At 41.4% G+C, this 21,742-nt stretch overlaps 5 protein-coding genes across 6 annotated transcripts; 4 read left to right on the forward strand and 1 right to left on the reverse strand.

The window, feature by feature from the left end:
- The first annotated feature begins 925 nt into the window (after window positions 1-925).
- selenoh (selenoprotein H) lies at window positions 926-2,890 on the forward strand. Its single transcript, XM_028416611.1, has 5 exons — window positions 926-960; window positions 1,364-1,499; window positions 1,827-1,969; window positions 2,291-2,413; window positions 2,655-2,890. Exons 1-4 carry the CDS (start codon window positions 945-947, stop codon window positions 2,395-2,397), a joined length of 402 nt encoding a protein of 133 aa, XP_028272412.1. The 5' UTR covers window positions 926-944; the 3' UTR covers window positions 2,398-2,413; window positions 2,655-2,890.
- A 429-nt stretch (window positions 2,891-3,319) lies between these two features.
- Window positions 3,320-6,000, forward strand: clp1 (cleavage factor polyribonucleotide kinase subunit 1). Its single transcript, XM_028416385.1, has 6 exons — window positions 3,320-3,406; window positions 3,737-4,011; window positions 4,152-4,259; window positions 4,361-4,480; window positions 4,908-5,045; window positions 5,126-6,000. Exons 2-6 carry the CDS (start codon window positions 3,739-3,741, stop codon window positions 5,810-5,812), a joined length of 1,326 nt encoding a protein of 441 aa, XP_028272186.1. The 5' UTR covers window positions 3,320-3,406; window positions 3,737-3,738; the 3' UTR covers window positions 5,813-6,000.
- Window positions 6,001-6,706: 706 nt separating this feature from the next.
- zdhhc5b (zDHHC palmitoyltransferase 5b) lies at window positions 6,707-16,857 on the forward strand. 2 transcript variants are annotated; one of them, XM_028415604.1, is made up of 13 exons: window positions 6,707-6,804; window positions 8,272-8,436; window positions 8,756-9,715; window positions 10,107-10,228; window positions 10,425-10,582; window positions 11,013-11,185; window positions 11,288-11,390; window positions 11,524-11,615; window positions 11,934-12,066; window positions 12,374-12,482; window positions 12,605-12,711; window positions 13,375-14,309; window positions 14,694-16,857. In XM_028415604.1, exons 3-13 carry the CDS (start codon window positions 9,567-9,569, stop codon window positions 14,797-14,799), a joined length of 2,187 nt encoding a protein of 728 aa, XP_028271405.1. In that variant the 5' UTR covers window positions 6,707-6,804; window positions 8,272-8,436; window positions 8,756-9,566; the 3' UTR covers window positions 14,800-16,857. The 2 variants fall into 2 exon arrangements, with proteins under 2 accessions (XP_028271405.1, XP_028271406.1); XM_028415605.1 differs by lacking the exon at window positions 6,707-6,804 and adding an exon at window positions 6,978-7,043 and having other exon boundaries at window positions 8,272-9,715.
- On the reverse strand, window positions 16,857-19,515 carry tmx2a (thioredoxin-related transmembrane protein 2a). The gene is made up of 8 exons (XM_028415606.1): window positions 19,255-19,515; window positions 19,058-19,118; window positions 18,548-18,661; window positions 18,197-18,273; window positions 17,974-18,080; window positions 17,808-17,873; window positions 17,501-17,630; window positions 16,857-17,425 (listed from the first exon to the last, which is right to left on the reverse strand). The coding sequence occupies exons 1-8, from the start codon at window positions 19,441-19,443 to the stop codon at window positions 17,246-17,248; spliced, it is 924 nt and encodes a 307-aa protein (XP_028271407.1). The 5' UTR covers window positions 19,444-19,515; the 3' UTR covers window positions 16,857-17,245.
- On the forward strand, window positions 18,714-21,328 carry pmf1 (polyamine modulated factor 1). The gene is made up of 6 exons (XM_028415608.1): window positions 18,714-18,729; window positions 19,568-19,806; window positions 20,160-20,265; window positions 20,552-20,652; window positions 20,740-20,935; window positions 21,263-21,328. Exons 2-6 carry the CDS (start codon window positions 19,622-19,624, stop codon window positions 21,326-21,328), a joined length of 654 nt encoding a protein of 217 aa, XP_028271409.1. The 5' UTR covers window positions 18,714-18,729; window positions 19,568-19,621.
- The last annotated feature ends 414 nt before the right edge of the window (window positions 21,329-21,742 follow it).

Raw genomic sequence — 21,742 nt, forward strand, 5'->3', positions numbered from 1 at the left:
AGTGCCCAAAAATGTTTCTGCCATGTGCACTGTGACATGGGAGAATTAGTTATTCCGTTAACACCATATTAGCTTCATACTCTGAGTCCTTAAGCACCTCCATCTGCTGCTCTGCTTGGGCTTCTTGCACTTTCTTGTTTGTTTTGAATGCTGTCTTTCAGTTGTTCGGAACATGTCCTCATGTAGAGATTATATAAACCTTTAGAGGATATGACAGCACAGCTCTTAGGACCTGCATTCATCTGTCCACTGTTTACACAGAACAATACACAGACATTTCTTTGGAAAGGTCTGAAAGGAGGATTAATGTAAAAGTGTGTTGAGGTTTTAGCAGGAGGAGATGACGCATGTATGAGACAAATAAGAGCTGCTGAGGTCCCATCATATTATCTCTGTATACGTGCATCCATTTTATGCAGCATTGGAAAAGCCGTTATATCATCACATCCATTAGACAACTCAACCTAAGGATGGTCCGTCTGCTGAATATCATGTTGAAACAGTAGACCTTTTATGAAACATGCTCTAATTACTTTAACCAAGACTGCTTTAAATCTGTCCTTGCTGCGAGGACATATCGTTTGCAGCATTAACTGTGAGAGATATCATTTTGTAAGCAGATTAAATATCTGGACATCAAGTTATGACTAACCTTTAGTTTTTTCTTTGTGTGCAAAAATAATAAACATCCACTTATGGGGAAAAAAAAACAATAATTGGAAAAAAGTGTGCCTTTTATTTGATGAAGAAACAAACTAAAAAATAACCAAAAGTAAAAATTAATAGCCTTAGTAGTTAAGTTTTGAGTTAATATAAATATACCCAATGGAATATGTTTTAAAAGTCTTCTTATCATTAATGGTATCGCCTGACACTGACACCCCTTTCTTGCAATATAATGGTACAATCGACATGCGCGCGGAAGTTTGGTAGTTGGTACAGCAATGGCGTCTAAAACAGGTGGGTGTGTATTCATACAGACAGTCTGTAAACAAACTGCACAGTTACCTTAGTTATACAGTGTAAAGCGTTATGTTTGTGTGTCTGTTGATGTACAGGTGCTTTGTGTTATGCCACTAGTTACGGCCTGCCGCTGTAATCAATGAGTATAACGCCATGTTTGGTACTTGTAGTTTAGTTCAGCTAGCCTTGAGGCTAACAGTCAAGCAAAGCATACAACTTGTGTTGAGTGACTTCACAGGGGGATTTTTTATTATTTAGTTTCCGAGATACTCCAGAAAGAGACTGAGCATTAAATTTGGAATGTACTGAATAGAAAAGCCCGTTGCGTTTTCTGACATCGTTTAATAAAGACGAGTAACTATTAAATCGTTATAATCACAACCCCATGTGTGCTGTTTAGGTCGTCGAGGAACAAAGCGCAAAGCGGAGGTTCAGGCAGAGAAGGAGCAACCATCCGTGGAAGAGAAGAAGGAGAGAGGTGGAGGAGGGAATGAGGAGACCGGCCGTGAAGGCCAGAGAGTGGTGATTGAACACTGGTGAGTACTTCTAAAACTTCATAATCTGTTGAAAAGAAGTACTAAGAGAATGTACTGGTGGAAGTGTGACTTGTCAAAGCTGTTAGATATATGTTGTACAGAAACATTTAATATAGTGCATCATTGTATAACAAGTAATAAGAATCCATTTTGTTTTACAATACTCACACATAAGCTGACTGTGAGTGTTGTTCTCAGCTACTGGTTTGACATGTGTAAAAACAACTTTACCCTTAAATTATTTGAGTTTATGAACAGTTCTTGTTGTATATATACATTTAAGTAAAAATTCAGCCACATCTGATGGTTGACCTGTTCCTCTGGCAGTAAAAGCTGACGAGTTTATGGGCGTAATGCTGAGGAGGTCAAATCTGCCCTCCTGGCTGTCTGCCCCGAATTGACTGTCGTCCTCAACCCTGAGAAACCACGCAGGAACAGCTTCGAAATCACTCTGCTGAATGGAGACAAAGGTGAGATAAAGTAAAACTTTCCCAGACCACACTTGGTAGAGTAAATAACACAAACTGATTCAGTACCATCAGATTTCAGACTCCTCATGTACAAAGTATGTGTGAATACAGCTATTTTGTAGAAGCAAAGAATGTAAAATCTCCCTATAAATCTACACAGCCTCATTAAATCCTGTTTGAACAGTTAACAGAAGGCCGTGTTTACCAGGAGCAGCATTGGCAAAAGGAATAAAATCTGATTACACAGTAATTCCATGTCTAATAATATATCCTACACGAATAACAATCAATAATTTTTTATTTTCTCTCATCTCTTAACAGAAATATCTCTGTGGACTGGAATAAAGAAAGGTCCACCTCGTAAGCTGAAGTTTCCTCAGCCTGATGAAGTAGTTACTGCATTTCAGGAGGCTCTCAAGGCTGAATAGATGTCAACCAGTGAAGGTTTGTCAGGGTTTGTTAAGCTGTCAGACAGACCGAATATAATATCGATACAGATTTTTAATATGTCAGCTTTACATATGCTACTGAATATTATAAGCTTCTGTAGATTTTTAGTAAATTAATCAATATTATTTTCATGCTGTATTTTAACTTTATATACAAGCTTGTGGTTGGCAAGCACTTATATATGAATACTCTGTGAACTTAAAATAAAACATAACTTGTCCTATTTTGTGTGCAGCCAAGTATTAAGGGGATGTGACCAGTGGAAGCAAAATGATGAGGAGTGACCAAAGAAATCAGTCCCTCCTCTGATGAACCTGCTCCAGCTGCTCATGTTTTCTGGATCCATGGCGACACCTAGTGGAGCGTTCCTCAGCCATTGGAGTATACATAATTCTGCTTTTTGTTGTGTACATGTTGTTCATGTATCTCATATTTTATATCTGTCTTTGGTAAATAAATGGTTTTTGTTTATGTTTGTGTGAAAAACATAAATATACATGTAAAACCATGATATGGCGTCAATTTAGTAGATTCAGTGTTTAGATGACGTTGCCTGTATTGACTGCACAACAGGTGAGACCACTGGCCGAGTCAAAAGTTGACAGCAAACTGGTATTGGACTGCTCTTGCCAATTGTGTTTTTTGGAGTTTTCATAATATGACTTTAGTTTAGTAATGTTATGACTTAATTCTAGCTAATTCTGTAATAATTACTTAATTCTGGGAATAATTTGACTTAACTCTGTAATATGATATAGTTTGCAGCAGTGACTGGAGTGTATCATCTTACGGAACAGCTGATTTTGCTATAAAAACACTAAAACAGTTTAACAAAATAACACCGGAAATACAACAGAAACGACGATCTGAAGGCGTTTTTATTGGTTGTTATTGTGGTGACCTCATCAACACGCGACCAGCCACGATAGCGCTTCCTCATGACTGGGGATCATATTTTCATTCTACAATAAGGCTTAAAATCAGTGTGTAAGTATTAATGTGATAAGTTGATGGACGTTCGTGTGATTATACGAGAGACATTCAGCGATGTATGGGGCGTTTGTAGGGTGTATATGGCTCCTCAAGTTATTAAAGGATATAAGCTGTGGTATGCTAACTGCTAGCAAGCTTGCTTGTATTGTAATGTAAAAAGTAGTCGAAATTTAAAAATGTGAAGCATTTCGGATACCCGGTAGCGTCATTTAAAACTGTGTTGCTTCAATGTCGACATATGTTTGTCAGTATAAACATTTTAACTGATACAGAACAGAGCTATATCGTATGTGCTGCTCTTGCTAACGTGGAGTTTCTTGTCAGTCATGGCAACAGAAGGCGTTGAAAAGACGACTGAAGATGCTCCAGCAGCTGGAAAGGTCAGCACCAGGTATGACCTGGATAAGGAGACTGAGCTTCGGTTTGAGGTTGAGGCAGGGGAGGCAGGAGAGCCAGTCGAGTTGGAACTTATCACAGGAATGGGTGAGGTGTTTGGCTCAGAACTCAACCGCAACAAGAAGTATACATTTGGACCAGGCTCCAAGATTGCAGTTTTCACTTGGCAAGGTTGCACTGTGAACCTTTATGGAAAGCCGGAGGTAAGGACCTGAACGAGAATTGAGTAAACTGTTGTAGATATTCATTTAATTTAGCAATGGAACAGTTGTGTCAAATTTACAGTGTTTCACTTAATCAATAAAACATTTGATTGACCAGCATCTATCTGTCATCATCACAGGTGGCTTATGTGTCCAAGGATACTCCCATGCTGCTCTACCTAAACACACATGCTGCTTTGGAACAGATGAGAAAACAAGCAGAGCGAGACAATGAGAGGGGACCAAGGGTATGTTTAAAATAACAAACCACTGGTATCAGAGACCTTGATTAGTAATCTTGTCAGATCTCAGTGAATGTGTTCTTCATTAACATTGAATAATTTATCAGGTGATGGTTGTGGGACCTACAGATGTGGGAAAGTCAACAGTGTGCCGGCTGCTTCTCAGCTATGCTGTGAGGGTTGGTAGGAGGCCGACGTTTGTGGAACTGGATGTGGGACAGAGTGGGGTAAGATAAATGTAATTTATTATAATAAACACTTAACCAGTCTATACAAATAGTATAACTACAGTAAAACTGCAGTGCAACAATCTGTTACATACATTTCTATTGTCATTGTTCCGATGAGTTTTAGCTAGCATTTGAAACCTGGTCCCGGTGTGTACACCCAATACGCAGCTTCTCTGAATCGATGACACCACAGCCCTAACCCGCATGCACTCACTCCAACAACAACAAACCACTAAACTTGTTATTGCTTTTACAGCAAAATCTTCTGCTCCTCTACTAACACAGCGAGCAGCAAGTGGACAACTAATATGTTGTTAGATCCATGATATTTTGTTACATTGCACAAGTTTTGTGTCTAAGGGCTAAGGGCCTTTTGTTGTGTTATGTTATGTTTAGCATGTAAAATCATACATTTCTTCTTCAGGTGTCTATACCTGGGACAGTGTCAGCACTTTGTATTGAGCGTCCAGCAGATGTAGAGGAAGGTTTCTCTGTTCAGGCCCCATTGGTCTACCACTTTGGCTCTACTACTCCAGGAACCAACATCAAACTTTACAACAAGGTGAGAAGATATTTTCTCACCATTTTGACATCAGACATTTTGTTATTCTGTGCCAACTTTGATCTTTTCTTCTTTAAAAGCTGACATCATGCCTGGCTGAAGTGTTTTCCCAGCGTTGTGAGGTGAACAGGAAGGCCAGCGTGGGAGGCTGTATCATCAACACCTGCGGCTGGGTGAAGGGCTCGGGATACCAGGCTCTGGTCCACTGTGCTTCTACCTTTCAGGTGGATGTGGTGCTGGTATTGGACCATGAGAGGCTCTACAATGAGCTCAAGCGAGACCTCCCTCATTTTGTGCGGGTTGTGCTCTTACCCAAATCTGGGGGAGTGGTGGAACGATCCAAGGAGTGCCGGCGGGATACTCGTGATGAGAAGATTCGTGAGTATTTCTACGGCTTCCGGGGACTTACGTTTTACCCTTTTTCATTTGAAGTGCGCTTCTCAGACGTCCGCATCTACAAGATCGGAGCACCGTCCATCCCAGACTCGTGCTTGCCACTAGGAATGTCTCAGGATGACACACAGCTGAAACTGGTGCCGGTGACACCAGGGAGAGACCTGACATATCATGTGTTGAGTGTGAGCAGTGCTGAAGATGGAGAGGAAGGTGTGAGAAAAGGAATAGTGGAGAGCCCTGTGTGTGGCTTTATTGTGGTAAATGCTGTAGACACTCAAGCACAAGTGATGAAAGTGCTGTCCCCATCACCTAGACCACTGCCTAGGCATACTCTGCTCATTATGGACATCCGCTTCATGGATATGAAATAAAGCAGGACTCAGAGAAAACGTGGACTCATGTTAGGGAGAAGTTGTCAGTTTCAAGTTGTCTTGGTTGTGTATTTTTAAGACAGGAGAAAAAACTTTGTAAAAGTAGGAATATTTTTTGCCTCTCCTTTGATTGTTTTATATATAATATTTTTCCCCTTGAGAAATAAAATTTGACATTTAAAACATTATGTGTTTGTTATAATTACACTGTCAGTTAATTAACATTCTCCAACCCAACAATGTTTTTTTGTGTATATCCAATAACTGACACACTTGGTTTTCCAAATTATTTTGCTTTCATCCAACAACCTTTTAAATGTGGTTACAAAGTGGGAGACATACCCTGCCTTCTATTGTATGTGTCCTGTCCTGTATTCATCATGTTTGTTTTGACAAAAGTAAGGCAAAGGACACTAATGTGTAGGTCACATCCAGCCACACAGAACCAGTATGGCAGTCATTGTTTGGATGAACTACAAGAGGAACTCAATTGATGTGTGTTTTGTAGACGGATCATGTTAGAGCTACCGATAAAGTCATAAGTCTTGACAGCAAAGTTAGTAATTTATCATCATACAGTTATTTAACTGTGATAAACATTAAAGCAGTGCCTCAAAGTAGTTTTAATTTTGTATGTTGGTTTGTCAGATTATTTTATTATCTTTATCCATTAATAAACTTAAAGGAAGTTTAAAGCAATAAGGTTAATAAAAGTACAATAGTACAGTTAAAAAAACTCAATCAGGTGCGTATATCATATGTTTTCAGATCTCTGGGTCTGTAGTACAGTACATACTCGTATTCAATATTTCACCATTATGCTGTGTTTGAGCTTTTTAAAGAGACCACACCTCCTCGGTCGCTGATTGGCTGTTCATCCCACCTGAGGGACAACCGACTAGTTCCGGGATTCCGATGTCGGCCTAGCCATCAAGCTAAGTAGTTTGTTAGCAGCTAATTCAAGGAGGACAGAGACGACCAACACCCTACAGGTAAGACAGCTCGCTTGTTTGATAGTAGATGTTTATTTTGCGTGCTCTTTGCGGTGACTGTCTAGCTGAAAGTAGTCATATTCGTATCGTCGGTCGTCAGTGAAAGCTGGTCCGCCACTGTGAGGCTTACAGGCTAGCCAGGTAACCACCGTTAGCTAACTCTTGTGGCTGTGGTAAAGGACTGAGCAGTGTCGCAAAAACTTTCGAGGCTAGGCAGAAGCTCACTAAGTGATTACCAAGTATGTATTGCGCTTTAATCTATTGTAATTCGCTTCAGCTACGACATTACAGCGACCGATAATCTATAATAGTGGTAGGTATTTTAAAGAAAACGGTGGCAGTACGAGCAGATTGTTGTAACGTTAGTTAGTGAGTCCTAGCTGTGCCCTGGCCTGCTGTGAAACGCTTGGACTCTCAATGTATCATTCAAAGACGAAACGATAGTCAAACAAGCGCTGTAGTTTTAAAAAAGACAACAGAAAGCAACTTTCAATGTGACACTATTATTCAGGATATTGATTACATTTGCTCCACCGGCCACTTATCAATGTAGCTTGCTAGGTTCAGATTGTTGCGGTGACATGACAGACAAGGCTCGACACGGAGATTTTAGGATTAACATCCATTATAGTCGGGGGGATTTGTCGTGGGGAAGATGAGATGATTAACAACGGGCACGCTGACACACTGTCTCAGCCACAGCTCTTTATTTGTTAGTACAGATGATGATTGAAAAGAGGGGTGTGTCCAAACTATCAGATTACACTGTTACTCCAGATCCGTTTTCGGTGTTCACACCACACGGACTAGTTTTTCTTGTGGGGATGAAGGAAATTAGCATGATGTCTCTCTCTCTCTCACACACACACTATCTCTCTCCCTCCCTCCCTCCCGTCACAATTTCGTTTCCAATTTCCAGTAGTAGGAGGTGTTCGTTTGAGCACCTGAGGCATTGAAGTGACAGCTCTGTTTTCCAACAACAGCAGGCTGTTAAACCACTCTGTTTATGGACAGTGCATCGTCATACAGTGTAATGCAGGCTTTAGGAAAGCAAGAACTGTGTTAGTCAATCGATTTGTTGTGAAATCAGAGTGAAACGTTTTCTTCCCTTAGATAAGTTTCCCTTCTATCCTAAAAAAGAGATTAGAAGTGAAAAGCATAGTGTGGCATTGACATTTCTTGTTATATTATTGTAGTAGTGGAGTGGTGTTATATACACTTGTGGCCATAGCTGTTTATTGTAATTTTACTAATAGGGAATTGTTAATTTAAATAATATGTGATGGCATGTCTTCAATCAATAATCAGAATTCCAATGCTGTCCTATACTGTCATAAATCTGAGATTAATTTGAAGTTTGGACTCTTTATTAACACTATTGGCAGGTAATCTAGTCAAGTACTAATTTGAGCTTCAGTTTTTGCAAAAGTAATGTACAATATGTTCTGTTTTGTTTTTTTTTAACAGGGGCACCCAGCATCTTACCCACAGAGCCAAGGGGTGTGGAAGAAGATGGTTATCCAATAAAAAGAACCTCTAACATGTGTCAGCCAACATAACGCCCCTGCTGTACATGGCTTTTATTAAGAGATGCACCATGGGAAAGGAGATCTGTTTGCAGAGAATTTGGAGGTGGGAGAGGTCACTACACCCAGACACAGCCAAGTGCAGTGACACATTGGTGGCACACATGGGGCTCTTTAATGGAATGAGTTGATTTTACCCCCGTATTATCACAGAGACTCAAGGGAGGGGTTTCAAGGGATCTAGAGGACTCTGCCAGGCTATTTGAGCTGTTTTACTTGTTGAGGCAGGGCCGGCTATTTTTTTTTTTTTTAAGCAGCTTTTTAGAAATAAGTTTCAGTTGGACTTTTATTTGATGTTAAGCAGCTTTCTACAACTTGTTAAAATTGAAATCTGTTTGTTTTGTTGTTTTCTCCTGCTGGCTTAGTTTGAAATGCTGGCACTCTCCCTCCTGCCGCCATCCTCAGTTTCTTCCACCCACCTAGTGCCTAAATAAGCCCTCTCGGGACTATCACAGAAGTCATCAGCAGCTGCTGCGCTCAATCCTCTGCCTGTTCTCCTCCACATGCTTCTGCTCTCAGCCTGCCGGCTACCCACCCTCTACCTCTTAATTTCCTGCTCATTTCTTTTCAAATCATTTCTCTGAGAGGGATTATCAGAACTCAAGCACAGTGATGAGCATTACTGTAAACACTGCATTTCAGTAGTGGAGAGAAAAATAGATTGCTGGTTTAGTGTGTTTGTCCTTTTGCTTATATGCACAGCAGTGTTGCAGTTGCACTTGTGCCAGAGAGCTGCTCATGCTTAGATTTATTGATGTATAATTGTTGCACCAAATACAGTTAAATTTAAGCCATACAAAAAAATATTTATTGATTATTGACACATATTTTTGTAACACATATTTCTTGTATAGTTTTCCTTTTATAAGCTTCTATTAAGATTATGCATAAAAATCAAATATTTACCATAAGCTGTACACTTGCAAGTAGAGCTGTATATTGCAATTTGTAGTGATTAAATCAGTGCCGAGAGACCTTTAGTGTGTGGACACAGAAAAACCCACATGTTTCCATTTGTTTACTCTTTGCATAGTGTCAGTTTCTAGTCATGGCCCCTCCTCCCAAACGAACACTATTTTCACTATTTTGACCTGTACAGCATCCCTTTACAGTAGGTAGACTGTAGATATCTACCTCTGTCTCTCTGTCTTCCCCCTTCCTCTCTATCCGACTCTGATGCCGGGTTTCAGTAGTGGGGGGGTTGGGGGAGGAGTAGGCGTCCCTACTTCTGCTCCTCCCCGTCCATTTCGACCCAGCCGATATGTCCCGGTGTCCGCAGCCACAACGTTCCTAGTTGGATCAACAACCCTCTTCTTCTGCTTCACGTGAGTGTTTCATAGTCTGTCTGATATGTGTACAACAACACACTCTTTATGATTTAAACACTGTGCCAGAGGGCATATCTGTGTACATATGAGTGAGCGTTTGGGCTGGTGTAAATCAAGATCCTTTATATGCCGTGTGATTATATGCTCTTATGTCTAAAACTGTTGGTTATTCAGAAAAATGAAGGGAGTGCAAATGCCCTCTTTTCAGCAACACAACAGTTTCTCACCATTACACCTGTAAGCTCCTTTTTTACTGCTTTAGAGTACAAAAGGAGTTGATGGAGTGTGCAGTGATAATTTTCCCATCTGTGTCTTGTCACTTCCTGCAGGGATTTGAGCATGCTTGTCTAACTGTTGCTCTGTTTCCATCCTTGTTGACGCTGTGCAGGTGCCCCTGGTTGTCGGACTATTTCTCGCCTGTCATTCCCATCTACAATGCAGTAATCTTCCTCTTCACCCTCGCCAACTTCTGCATGGCCACTTTTATGGACCCTGGAATCTTTCCCAGAGGTAAACAGATGCCAGCAGTGTTTGTGTGCAAGTATGAGTTAGAGAAAGGTGGTCCGCACATGCTAATGATGCATAATTCAGTCATTTTGGATAGATATGTCATAAAGTCAGTAAAGACCTATATAAATTTAGTGACAATGACAAAATTGTTTTATGATGTGAGTGTATTCTTAGTTTATTCTATCTATCTCTGCAGCGGAGGAGGATGAGGATAAAGAGGATGATTTCCGTGCTCCGCTCTATAAGACAGTGGAGATCAAAGGCATTCAGGTGCGCATGAAGTGGTGCTCAACCTGCCGCTTCTACCGCCCACCCCGCTGCTCGCACTGCTCAGTCTGCGACAACTGTGTAGAGGTACTGACACATTTACTCAACAGGTGATGGAATCGCTCTTAATTAGAAAATAATCAATTTATACAGTCATTAAAAAAGGGTAGAATGGGATGAAGATGTGGCTCATTTTTACTTCTCAACAGGTTGTTATGGTCTTACTTTGAATATGTTTCTCACTTAATCACTTAATAATTCTAGTGGACACAGCCCTGAAGAAGGTTGATATATTCAGTGCTAAGAAAACTGTTGTTTATGTGTCTTTCAGTTTCTGTGTTGTGTGACTTGACTGCTCAGCTTAAATTGGTCCTATTCTTTGTTTTCTTTGAGTGTGGGAGGCAGAAACTGTGAGGATATCTGATGTTGAGGCTTTGTAGTTGTTGCTCTTCCTTATTATTGTCCTCTCAGTCTTATCTTTTTTGCCTTTTTTTTTTCTCTGAACCTGTGCTCTCAGGATTTTGATCACCATTGTCCTTGGGTGAATAACTGCATTGGTCGGAGGAATTATCGCTATTTCTTCCTCTTCTTGTTATCACTTACAACCCACATCATTAATGTGTTTGGTTTTGGCTTGGTTTACGTTCTCCACCACCGCCAACAGCTGGACACACCACATGCTGCTGTTACGTATCCTTTCAATGTCAATAAGACACCAGATGTATCATGAAACTTTCCAGCTGTTGTTTTGTTTTTTTACTTTTTGTGATCTCCTTGACCTCCTGCTTCCAGTATGGCTGTAATGTGTGTGGCTGGTCTGTTTTTTGTCCCAGTCGCTGGCTTGACTGGGTTCCACATAGTGCTGGTGGCTCGTGGTAGGACCACAAATGAACAGGTATATACAAGTACTGGTTGCCTGCATCTTGAATTCACATTGACAAATTCTGCTCTGTGGTTTTGTTTATGTTTGTATCCATGTGGGTGGATGGTATGCATAAGTGAGCATGATTGTTTTTCTCACACTGTAGGTGACAGGGAAGTTTCGTGGAGGCGTTAACCCTTTCACCAATGGCTGCTGTAGGAACATCACCCATGTACTCTGCAGCTCCCAGGCACCCAGGTCAGATCTTCTCTCTCCCCTGCACTCATCCATTTACTCCCCTCCTTTAACACTTTGCCCCACAGTTGTTATTTTTCCACTGCCTATTTCTTTCCATTGCACTCTTGCTCCCTTTCCACTTTTCCACGGTCCCTTTTTATTGTTCTCATTTTGTTGTTCATTTATGTATGCATGTATGGATAATATATATTCATATATTTATATATGAGTATAAGCCTTCAGAATTTATATTTGTTAATAAAGCACCATACTGCTAAGCCGTTAGTTTAATGTATCTCTCTTGAAAAGTATTTTATATAAAATATGCATATTTTACAGGTACATGGGTCGGTGGCGGAGCCGTCAGGCAGTGGAGGTACAGCCTCCATTTCTTAGACCTCCTCTCACTGAGGCCCAACTAGAAGCCAAGGTCCTGGATAATGGCATCCAGAATGACCGACACAGCACGAGGGTGAGTGATTGGGGGGGGGGGGGGGACACTAACATTCAGTTTACACTGATAACAAACTCTTGTTATCAGTGTAAACCTATAGGTTAAGTAAGTTTCAGTTAATTAAGATGAGAATAATTCTCAACTTCTCCTTAATTATTGAACATAAATATTCTCACGTCCTAAATACGATCTGGGTTAATCAGATGCCAAAACCTTCAGTTTGGTTGAGTTCAAAATAAAATGTCATATGGAGGAAATGTTACTTCTGATTTAGTTCAGGACATGCCTAACAGTGAATGTCTGCTTATTTTCCTGTCTTTTCCAGTCCAAGAGCAGTCTAGATCAGATGGAAAGCCAGTCTGCTGATGCAGAGGCGCCACCTCCTCCAAAGCCAGAGCTTCATTTTGCCAGTTTACCCCGTGCTGACACAGAGGGTGAGACATATAAATACACAAGTGAACCTAGATAGATGTAGCCTGCAGTTATACATCACCTCAGTGACAATCAAGTGTGTTTTAAGTCTCGTGTAAACAGGTGAATGTTTGTTGTCTCTCAGAGAGTAGTTTGTTGACTGAAGCTCCTCCTACGCCATCAATGTACAAGTACCGACCAGCCTACAACAGCCCAGGAAGGAACCACGCAGCTATCACACATCCAAACAAGGTACGCATTAGAACAGAGAGTAAGACTGTTTACATATCTATTTGAAATTCATGCAAATCTAAACACATCCTTATTACATAACAAATGTGGTTAAACTCGTTGCCCTAAGGAAAGCAGGTACAGCAGAACAAATGATAACATACTGTGAACTCGTGGACTCCTTCTAATTTCCTTTGAGGTTAATACATGCCCCTCTTTTTTGTTTTCACTTTAAATTGATCATTCAGTGGCCATCGGTTGATCAGTAAGTCTCTGTGTGTGTGTGTTTCCCTTTGGCCATGTTTGTGTGTTTGAGTGGATCTATCCTTCCCCTTCGAGATTGCATTGACTGGAATGTGAATTTCATGTACCGTATGTATTTGTATCTCCATTTATGTGTTGACACAAACACAGTCTTGACATGCAGTGTCAGTGCTTGTTCAACCCAGTCAATGTTTCCAGTCCAGTAGTGTGATGATAAAGTGGAGCACTGGTCAAGCATCCAATTCTCCCCACCACACATTTTTTCTGTTAGAACCTAGTATAAAGGTGTGATTTCCTATTTTGATGTAAGATAGTAATTTACATCTTTCTTCTTCCCCTCTTCACTCCTACCTTCATCTTCACTGCATTTTTTCTCACCCTCCCCCTTCTTTACCTGTGGTGTGTTTTTTTTCCTTTCAGTTGATCCGTGGGGATAGTCTTGACTCTCCTGCACCCTCCATCCTCCAGTCCAGTCGTCAGCCCAGCTACCACTCGGAGCCAAGCAGCCTGGATGGGGCCACAGTGGTGGGGGGAGTTGTAGGGGCGCGCAGGGGGGGAGGGGAGAGGGGTGAGGGCCCCGGAGGCCCTGGCGGGACTGCTGGGGGGGTGTCGGGCGGCATGTCAGGTTACTCCCTGACTGGGCGCTCCTACACCTCCTACCCATCCTCTCTGGTTCTGTCCACTGGCGGCTCACGCTCCTCCAGCCTGCGTTCAGCACACACTGCACATAACCCACTTGCCACGCTCCAATCAGAGGGCACCACAGACACCAGCTACAAAAGCCTGGCCAATCAGACGCCTCGGAATGGCAGCCTGTCCTATGACAGCCTGCTGACGCCATCTGAGAGCCCAGAGTTTGAGTCAGCCGCCCACGAGTTGTCGCCGCAGAAGCCTCATGGTCAATTTCCCTCAGCGACTATCACAGGCCAGCCAGAGGTGATGTCTCCCAGTAGCCCGCTGCAGGGTTACACGTCGCCCTTCCTCTCAGCTCAGATCGCCCAGCAGAGGGAGGGGCAGCTGCTCCAGGGCTCTGCCACTTTCTCCTCTCCCCATAGGGCCTACCTGCGTGCTGTCAGCCCACCCCCTCCCTCCTCCGCTGGGCTTCCTGAGACCCAGAACCTGCTTCAACATAACCAGGACTTCTCTTCCCGAGCTCCTCGTAACCCTTCCTCCTCATCCTCTTCCCCTGGGGCTCGTTCACTGGAGCCCCCTGTCTCCCCACCACCTCGTGGCCTCTCCTTGGGCAAGTCCATGTCTTACGTTGGGGAGGCAGGACATCAGCACAAGCCTCGGCCTGCAGGAGGAGGCACTGTGCTGGGAGGGGGAGGAGTCGGAGGAGGGCAACAGGCTCCACAGTGAGTAGTGAATCGTCGCCAGATCCATCAGCCTGCTACTCTTCCTCCACCTTCTCCTTTTTCCGCTCTTCTTCCTTCCCGGTTTGTGTCAGCCTTCCTCCTCTTCCCTGATCTGTGTGAGTCTTCCTTTTCCTCCTTTCAGTTTACAGACAGCGTTTGCTTGTTAAATGTGTGTACCGATTACTGGTTCAGTTGCAGTATGTGTTTAGCTCTTTGTAGCCTTTTGTGTATAGTTACAAAGTCCCCTATGAGATCCTGTGTAGAAAACATTTGCCATTTGTGCTTGCTTGTTATTGTTGAAGTAGAACCACTCACCTCCACCTCCCTTTCTCCTCTCTCTATTCCCTGAATCTCCCCTCCCCTTTCTGATGGCTGTCCAATCAGATCCACCTCTCGCCCAGTCTTGGCCAATCACACCACACCCAAACCAGGCGGCGGGGTGAAGAAGGTAACTGGCGTCGGAGGGACCACATACGAGATATCAGTTTGAGTGACGAATATGGTCTCTCGCAAGAAATGAGGATAAAAGTCACTGGACAATTTCCACTTGTCTCTTACCTGTGCTGGATATTATTCAAGACTGCCGGCTCCTGGAAAATGACTGTTTCCACTGCAAAAGACTGAAGGAGCGGGCCTGTCTGGTACTCACTTTGTTATCTTTGTAACACCACTGGCCAATCTTCTCTGCCAGGCTTTCGGATTTGAACAAAGAGTAGCTAGGGACACTGGTTCATTTTTTTCACAGGATCAATTGTCTCCATTCAGCCACTTTGAGAGCCATAGACTGATGTGACCGTATCATCATGGCTGGGTACGGATATGTCTATAGAACACACATAGCTATTCAAGGATTTGCTATTTTACTTTGGTACATTAGCACACAGAGTATTGACAGCAGTCTGATGAAAAGGAGGGCCTTTATCCAGTGGATTTCAGATTTTAAGTGGGAGGATTTAGGACTGCTGACCAATTGAAACGGACCACGCAGTTTATTGACGAGAGTCATGGAGAGAAGAGTCCAACGTATAAATACAGTATCATTTTAGTTTTATAAATCTTTTTTTTTAAATATTGTTTTATATAAATGTATAAAATCTTGCAGATTATTCTTGGGTCAAATTGTCAGGTATTGAAGATAACTGTTGATGAGGGTGGCAGATACTGTATGTAGTTATTCATGAAAGCGATTTCAAATCAGTTGCCTGTTTATAATTGATGGCTGCATCAGCCACTTTGCAAGCCCTTGCTGGAATTTTCATCATCCAAAGAGAGTGATGATCCTTTGGTGGACTCCTAAAGTGGTAAATAAGTTGAGCTTAATGTTTGAAAGCCACAAAGAAATTTTTGATTCTCACATTTGCAGCACAAGCATCTTTGTGGAATGTACGCTTGTAATGATAATGCTAGAGACATTATGCAAAATCTGTTTGTAGCTTTAAGATCATTGTATGTCTTTTGGTGTGCTTTTTTTCTTTTCGTCTTCATGTTTTGTCTGATGGTCAGTCATGATGCTAGCAACCTTATACCTTTAACAGATGGCCAGCCAAATAGGGGCAGAGAGGGAAGGGCTTATTTATTTTCACTAGACAAAACAACCTTGTAGATCTGGGCACAATTTAAAACCAGTCTTTGTTTTATTTCTTTACATAGAAGAAAAAAAATCTAAATATTTTCTCATGATAAAAGTGTATAAATGAAACGAAATGCCACAGAATCCACTGAAGGACTGTTTTGCAATTGGAGATGTGTTGTTATTGCCTTGAAATCATTCATAGTGAATTTAGTGTTTTTATTTTTTGTATGATTTTTATTTTTTACACATTTCTGAAAAAAATACTGTAAGGCAGATTAGTTTTCTGATTGACTTTTGGTAAATTTCTGTAAAGGTACAGCTTGTGTGTGTGTGTTTTTTTTTAACCCACTGCCATGTTGAGTAAGAATTAATGATAGAAGGGAGGTGCGTTTTTTTTTCAGAATTGGGCATTACAGTAAACGGTTTATTTATATTATTTTTACTATCAAAGCCCACAGTAGAATGTCAGAGCTGTCTGAATGTGACACATATTTTGGAGGGCAAGTACACGCTTGAAGCACACAAGTATCATCAGTCAACCCAAACAACGGTGTTACGAGTTTTCAACCCTACCAGGCTATGTCTTCGGTGTGCATGTGACTTTTGTTTGTCGTGCTGAATGCTTCACTCGCGTGCATTCTTGTGAGATTATTGTCAAACACCCAGTTAATGTGTGGGTGGCAACAAGAAAAGAAACATGTATGGCACAAGCAGCCATTATACAGACATAAAGAGAACCTGTGTTCCTTTCTTCTTCCAGCCCTGGCCAATGATGGTGGCCGTCACCATTCTGAAACTATGTCAGTCTAGCAAGTATACTTCTGTGTGAGATTAACAAAAAAACATTGTTGTTGTGGGATGTGATGAATGGAACGAGTTTCACGAGTATCTGTAATGAGTACATTAAAATTTCCAAAATGGCCTTATAAAGAATTTTTAAAAAGATGTCTTCTCTGAATAAAAAGGTCAAACTGTTAACAGTGTTCGAGTCATGGATTTATCTGTGCACACATCGGTTTCACCTCACTTTTTTTAAATTGGACACAAAAGTAAACACAGTAATTGCAAAATACAGACAGCAGACTTCACAGTGATGAAATGTAGCAAAACAAAAAATACAAAAAAAGGCATTTTTCTGAAATAAGTTAACATCCTCACATCATTGCTCAATCTAAATACATAACTGTACTCAAACAAAGCTGCATCATACCCAGTCAGACAAGGTAAATACTGAGAGTGGAGACAACTTCTAGTAGTGGTGGTGGCACCTGTATTCTTCTCCCCAGTCCATTCTATTTTATTTTTTAACAGTAATTTTAAGGCATGGAAATGTTCTCCCTTAATCATCCTCATCATCTGCACCTCACTGGTCTTTCTTGCTCTCTGTGGGCTGCTCCTGTTCGATGGTTTCAGGTTGTAGCTCATTGCTGCCCTCTTCTGGCTCAGAGCCGTTCAGCTGCTCTTCCTTAAAACCTCGGGTTTTGTTCAGTTTTTTGGACTTCTGGAAGAGCTCGTTGAGGTTGAACTCTCGGATAATGTTCTCCTAGGGATGAAATAAAAATTCATAATCAGCATGTCTACCCAAACATCACCCACTTAGGAAACAGAATACAGGCACCTCGTTGAAGGTCCAAGATATAGCTCTTCCTTTGTTGTCCACCATTGGACGTCTCATTACTTCCTGTCCGCCTTGATAAAGGATTAGTGAGGGCAGCTGCTTAGCCAGGGGAGATGTACAAACTCTGTACCTGTTCAGAAAGAAAGCAATCAGTTGCAAGGGCACGTTTTTGAATAGCACAAATAAATCAAATATCGGGCTAAGGTAAACAGAAAACAGTGTTTGCATGGCAATATCTCATTGAATAGTATGCCTTATTCGGGTTAATATGAGTACTGCTGTGTATGTCACAGTGTAAGTGACTGACCTCTGTGAAACTTCTCCATAGCGACCAATGTCCACCTTACCAAACCGGAGTCCAGCACAGTTGTACCTGTAGCACAGACAAGACATGTCAGCCATTAAGTGATTGTAACTTAAAGTGAGCCATAGTAAAGGCTTGGATTACTGGAAAGCCTAAGGTGATTTCTTACTTAAGAGAAAGTTCAGCAAAGACGGGAGCAAAGGACTGGCATTCAGAGGACCAGTTGGCGTAGAATTCGACGATCCACGTGACTCGACTGTCCCTCTGCAGCTCCTCCTGTTGACTCAATCGTACAAAATTACATTAGAAGAGCCATCATCAAGCAGACAGGGAGGTCTATCAGAAGCCCTTAGGAACTACTATGCATTTAAAAGACATCCTTAAAAACTCACATCTATGGTCGTGTCACTGAAGTACTTGATGTACTCTGGGCCCATGTAGAGAGGAGGCTTACAGGTCATGACAAATGCTGGAGACAAAACATAGAGAAACGAACTGATAACTGATAATCAGTATAACCTGGAATTAATCACTTAAAAAGATACACACTCGATATCAAAGTTATGTAATGTAATGTATGGCATCAGAGGATTTCTGTGCCTCAAAAATAGTTTGGGGAGATGAGAATGGATAAGGTTTGCATGTTGGCATAAGGCACATAATGAGGACTGAGGCACTGTTTAGGTAGTCGACATTACTAACATTAAAGTTCATATTTGTGACGAGACTTAAAAAACACTGACCAACACACAATACGAGGTAGAGGATGCCAAGCCGAATGTCCAGCCTGAAGAAGAGGATAACATTTGCCACTTTACTGAACATGAACAAGTTGCCAATGTGTTGCTCCAGTGTGACTGAGAAAAAAGAGAGAGAAGAGGAGGAACAATGAATGAATGAATAACCTTCACAAAGTCACAAGAAGGTAGGTTTACACTCCAATGTTTACACAACAAAGCCAGGTTCTTTGTGGAGCACTTCCTGGATGTGGGCTGTAGTGGGACTTCTCTTCGGGTCAAAGATTTTAGGCAGTTATACAGGTTTTGTTTGACCTACTGGGTTAAAGTTTAACAGTTCTTTGCTATACAGACATTGCCATTGTGTCCTTGTTCTGGCTGTTAAACACACTCATTCATCTTCCAAGCCTTTACAAATAAAACTAATTAAAACCTCATGAAGGATTAATTCTCTGGGTTCCCAGGATTAAAGAATAAACGTATGAACAAACACTAGTCAGATATATGTGTACTTACTAGCTCTTCTGTTCTTCATCATCACTATTGCAGTGAGAAACATGATAATCTCCAGTTCTCTCTGTAAAAACAAGCAATAATAGAAGAAACTTTATGCCATGTGAGTAAATCTAACTTATTGTATAACGGCTGTGTTAGCTCCTCCATATTTAGCAGCGGTCAGCACCGCAGAGCAACACTATCCCCACCATGCTCACCCAGTCAAAGTCGCAGGAGTTCCCGTCCTCCCTCTGGGTCGCCAGGTGCTCGCACAGTCCTGGAGCCTTCCTGACCACCATGAAGGCGATAGTCATGAAGAAGGACGTGATGTAGTACGGTTTCAGCAGCCATTTGTAAATCTGAGGCAAGTGGTACAAAAAAGTACAGACTCCTGTGATCAGACCCATGCTGGCAGCCAGAGACGACAGTCTTCCACGATCTGTTTGAGGAGAAATGACAGCTGAAGTAACTAAGCGTCTGCGCACATGCGCGCATGCGCCAAATGATCGCTTTTCTTATTTTTGTGTGCAGCGACTTGCCGTAGATTTGGCGGGTAGTGTAAAATATCAACAGAGGAAGGTAAACATGGAGAAAGGCAAAGAAAGAGCAAGCGAGGCTGATGAACACTCCGCTGAAGCTACAGAACAAGCTTCCTCAGACATGGCAGTCGTCGACAAACCGTCCAGACAAACAGATGCTCGCTACAATAGGCTGAAGCTGTTCGACAAAGTGATGCAGACGAGCCTGAACAAATACATCGAACATGCAAGGTAATGCGTCGTGTCTGTGTGTAACCTAACCCGAAACAGCTTCTGAGGACGTGTCATTACTCTAACCTACAATTTGTAAAACTGTGTTATACATATTAAGCAATGTTAGCTAGTTAATCTATAGGTGGACGTTATCACACAATGCGGAACCCAAATATAGTTAGCTTAACTATAACTCCTCATGTTTTACAGTTTGAATGCTTGATAAATGGAAATATTGATCTCAAAGTAGATATTGTTTATATTTGGTAATCATTTCAATGACTGGTCAATTTAATGTAAAAAAAAAAGGTCTTGTGTTTTGATTACAGCCACACACTGCTGCATTATCAGTTGACTGTTTCTATTCACAGTTTTAACAGATTTGCCAGCATGTTTCGTCCTCTGTACAAGAAGAACCCACAAAGAATGGAGAGCATCCACAAGCAGTTCATAGAGGAGTTAAAGAAGACTATACAGGTGTGTAGCATATTACATGCCCAAGGATCTCAACCCTTGTGGCTGGTGGGGAAAAAATAATACATGGTCAAGAATAACATTGAGCACAGCAGATCAGTAATGCCTTTGGATGTCAAGGAACCCAAGTTTCCTCATCAACAATCAACCATAGACATATGGTAGAACCCGAGAAGGATCAGAAACGTGTGCTGAACTGTAATAACAGCAGGCTGTGTATTATGCACTGATCAGTCTGCCTCTAATATGACCTGTTCACATGAATGTTTGTGGTTCTGTGTGCACGAAGGAGGACATCAGCAGACTAATTGAGGAAGGCCGGTTAGAATTCAAACTGAATGAGCTGGACAAACTGGAAAGTGCTGCCAAAAACAATCCAGACCAAGCATGGTCAGTACACAGCATTAACAATATTATTAAAATGTATGTAGTGACCCATGATTATATGAATCCTTTAACAAGTACATTTTTTCTTAGGCGACCAAGTGGAGTTCCTGAACAAGACTTTTGCAGCTTTCTGGTGCCATACTATCTGAAGCAGGAAGCCTACATGCGACTGGAGCTGAAAAAGATCAAAGCGGAGAATGCTGCCCTCGCACAAAGGGTTCAGGCTGGTCGAGAAAGCATTGCTCAGACTGAACACCAGATCGCTGCCGCTGTTGATGAGTCTAAGGTAAGATACATGGTCAAGGGTTGTCTGTGACTAGGGATAATAATGTTTATTAGCACATTCTAAATAGCAGCTAAGAATTGGCGTTTTTAATAAATGAGACATCAGACTTACACTACAAAATATATTTAAATGAGCTGGTTGCTCAAATACAAGTTTGGTATTTAGGTAAATTTCCCTACAGAGGTTAATAAAATTAATCCTAATTATAGGTTTTTGGCTTTATTTTATTATTATTATTATTTAAAAAGGCCAAAACATATATTTAGACATGAGACATATGTATAAATGTGAAAAATTTTACAATTCTTGTGTTTTTCTTACTTTTAGGCATCAGCCAAAGAGTTTGAAAGGCTGACATCTTCTCTGTGCCCTGCTGATGTCTTTGACGTGTGATCTTCAATAACTTAATTGTACATACTAAATGTGTTTTATTGATTTTGTTGATTTTGCTTTGGAAATAAAATGTTGAAAGGCAGAAATTCTTTCGAAATTATTGTAGATCATAAATCTTCAAATAATAGCCCGGGCCTTTGTTTGCCTAAATCGCAAATTATGGGGCAGGCCTTTAATTATTCTGGCGAAAAAGCCATCCAGAACTAGCTGAAAAGTTGTCCACATCCCTTCCATCATTAATGTCATTGAACATTTCTTTAGGCTTGTTTATGTGTCTCCATGCCAATGTCACACATTGGCATAAATTGTTGCTGTTTTTTATGTTATATTTATAGTTGTATATTTGCTCCTTACCTTATGAGGAAATCAGACCCGGCTTATAATTGAGGCCGGCCTTTATATGTCCAAATCCAT

This window comes from Parambassis ranga, chromosome 10, assembly GCF_900634625.1.
Source record: "Parambassis ranga chromosome 10, fParRan2.1, whole genome shotgun sequence".
NCBI lineage: Eukaryota > Metazoa > Chordata > Actinopteri > Ambassidae > Parambassis > Parambassis ranga.

Bases quoted from the DNA above. Each gene is read 5' to 3' on its own strand.
- clp1 (XM_028416385.1), top strand. From the start codon at position 3,739: ATGGCAACAGAAGGCGTTGAAAAGACGACTGAAGATGCTCCAGCAGCT. The intron at 4,481-4,907 runs GTAAGATAAATG...TTTCTTCTTCAG, and splicing joins TGGATGTGGGACAGAGTGGG to GTGTCTATACCTGGGACAGT. The intron at 5,046-5,125 runs GTGAGAAGATAT...CTTCTTTAAAAG, and splicing joins ACATCAAACTTTACAACAAG to CTGACATCATGCCTGGCTGA.
- zdhhc5b (XM_028415604.1), top strand. From the start codon at position 9,567: ATGCCGGGTTTCAGTAGTGGGGGGGTTGGGGGAGGAGTAGGCGTCCCT. The intron at 10,229-10,424 runs GTAAACAGATGC...CTATCTCTGCAG, and splicing joins CCCTGGAATCTTTCCCAGAG to CGGAGGAGGATGAGGATAAA. The intron at 12,712-13,374 runs GTACGCATTAGA...TTTTCCTTTCAG, and splicing joins CTATCACACATCCAAACAAG to TTGATCCGTGGGGATAGTCT.
- tmx2a (XM_028415606.1), bottom strand. From the start codon at position 19,443: ATGGGTCTGATCACAGGAGTCTGTACTTTTTTGTACCACTTGCCTCAG. The intron at 18,274-18,547 runs GTCAGTGTTTTT...TTTTGTCTCCAG, and splicing joins CTACCTCGTATTGTGTGTTG to CATTTGTCATGACCTGTAAG. The intron at 18,081-18,196 runs GTGAGTTTTTAA...TTGAGTCAACAG, and splicing joins TCAGTGACACGACCATAGAT to GAGGAGCTGCAGAGGGACAG.
- pmf1 (XM_028415608.1), top strand. From the start codon at position 19,622: ATGGAGAAAGGCAAAGAAAGAGCAAGCGAGGCTGATGAACACTCCGCT. The intron at 20,653-20,739 runs GTCAGTACACAG...ATTTTTTCTTAG, and splicing joins AACAATCCAGACCAAGCATG to GCGACCAAGTGGAGTTCCTG. The intron at 20,936-21,262 runs GTAAGATACATG...TCTTACTTTTAG, and splicing joins CCGCTGTTGATGAGTCTAAG to GCATCAGCCAAAGAGTTTGA.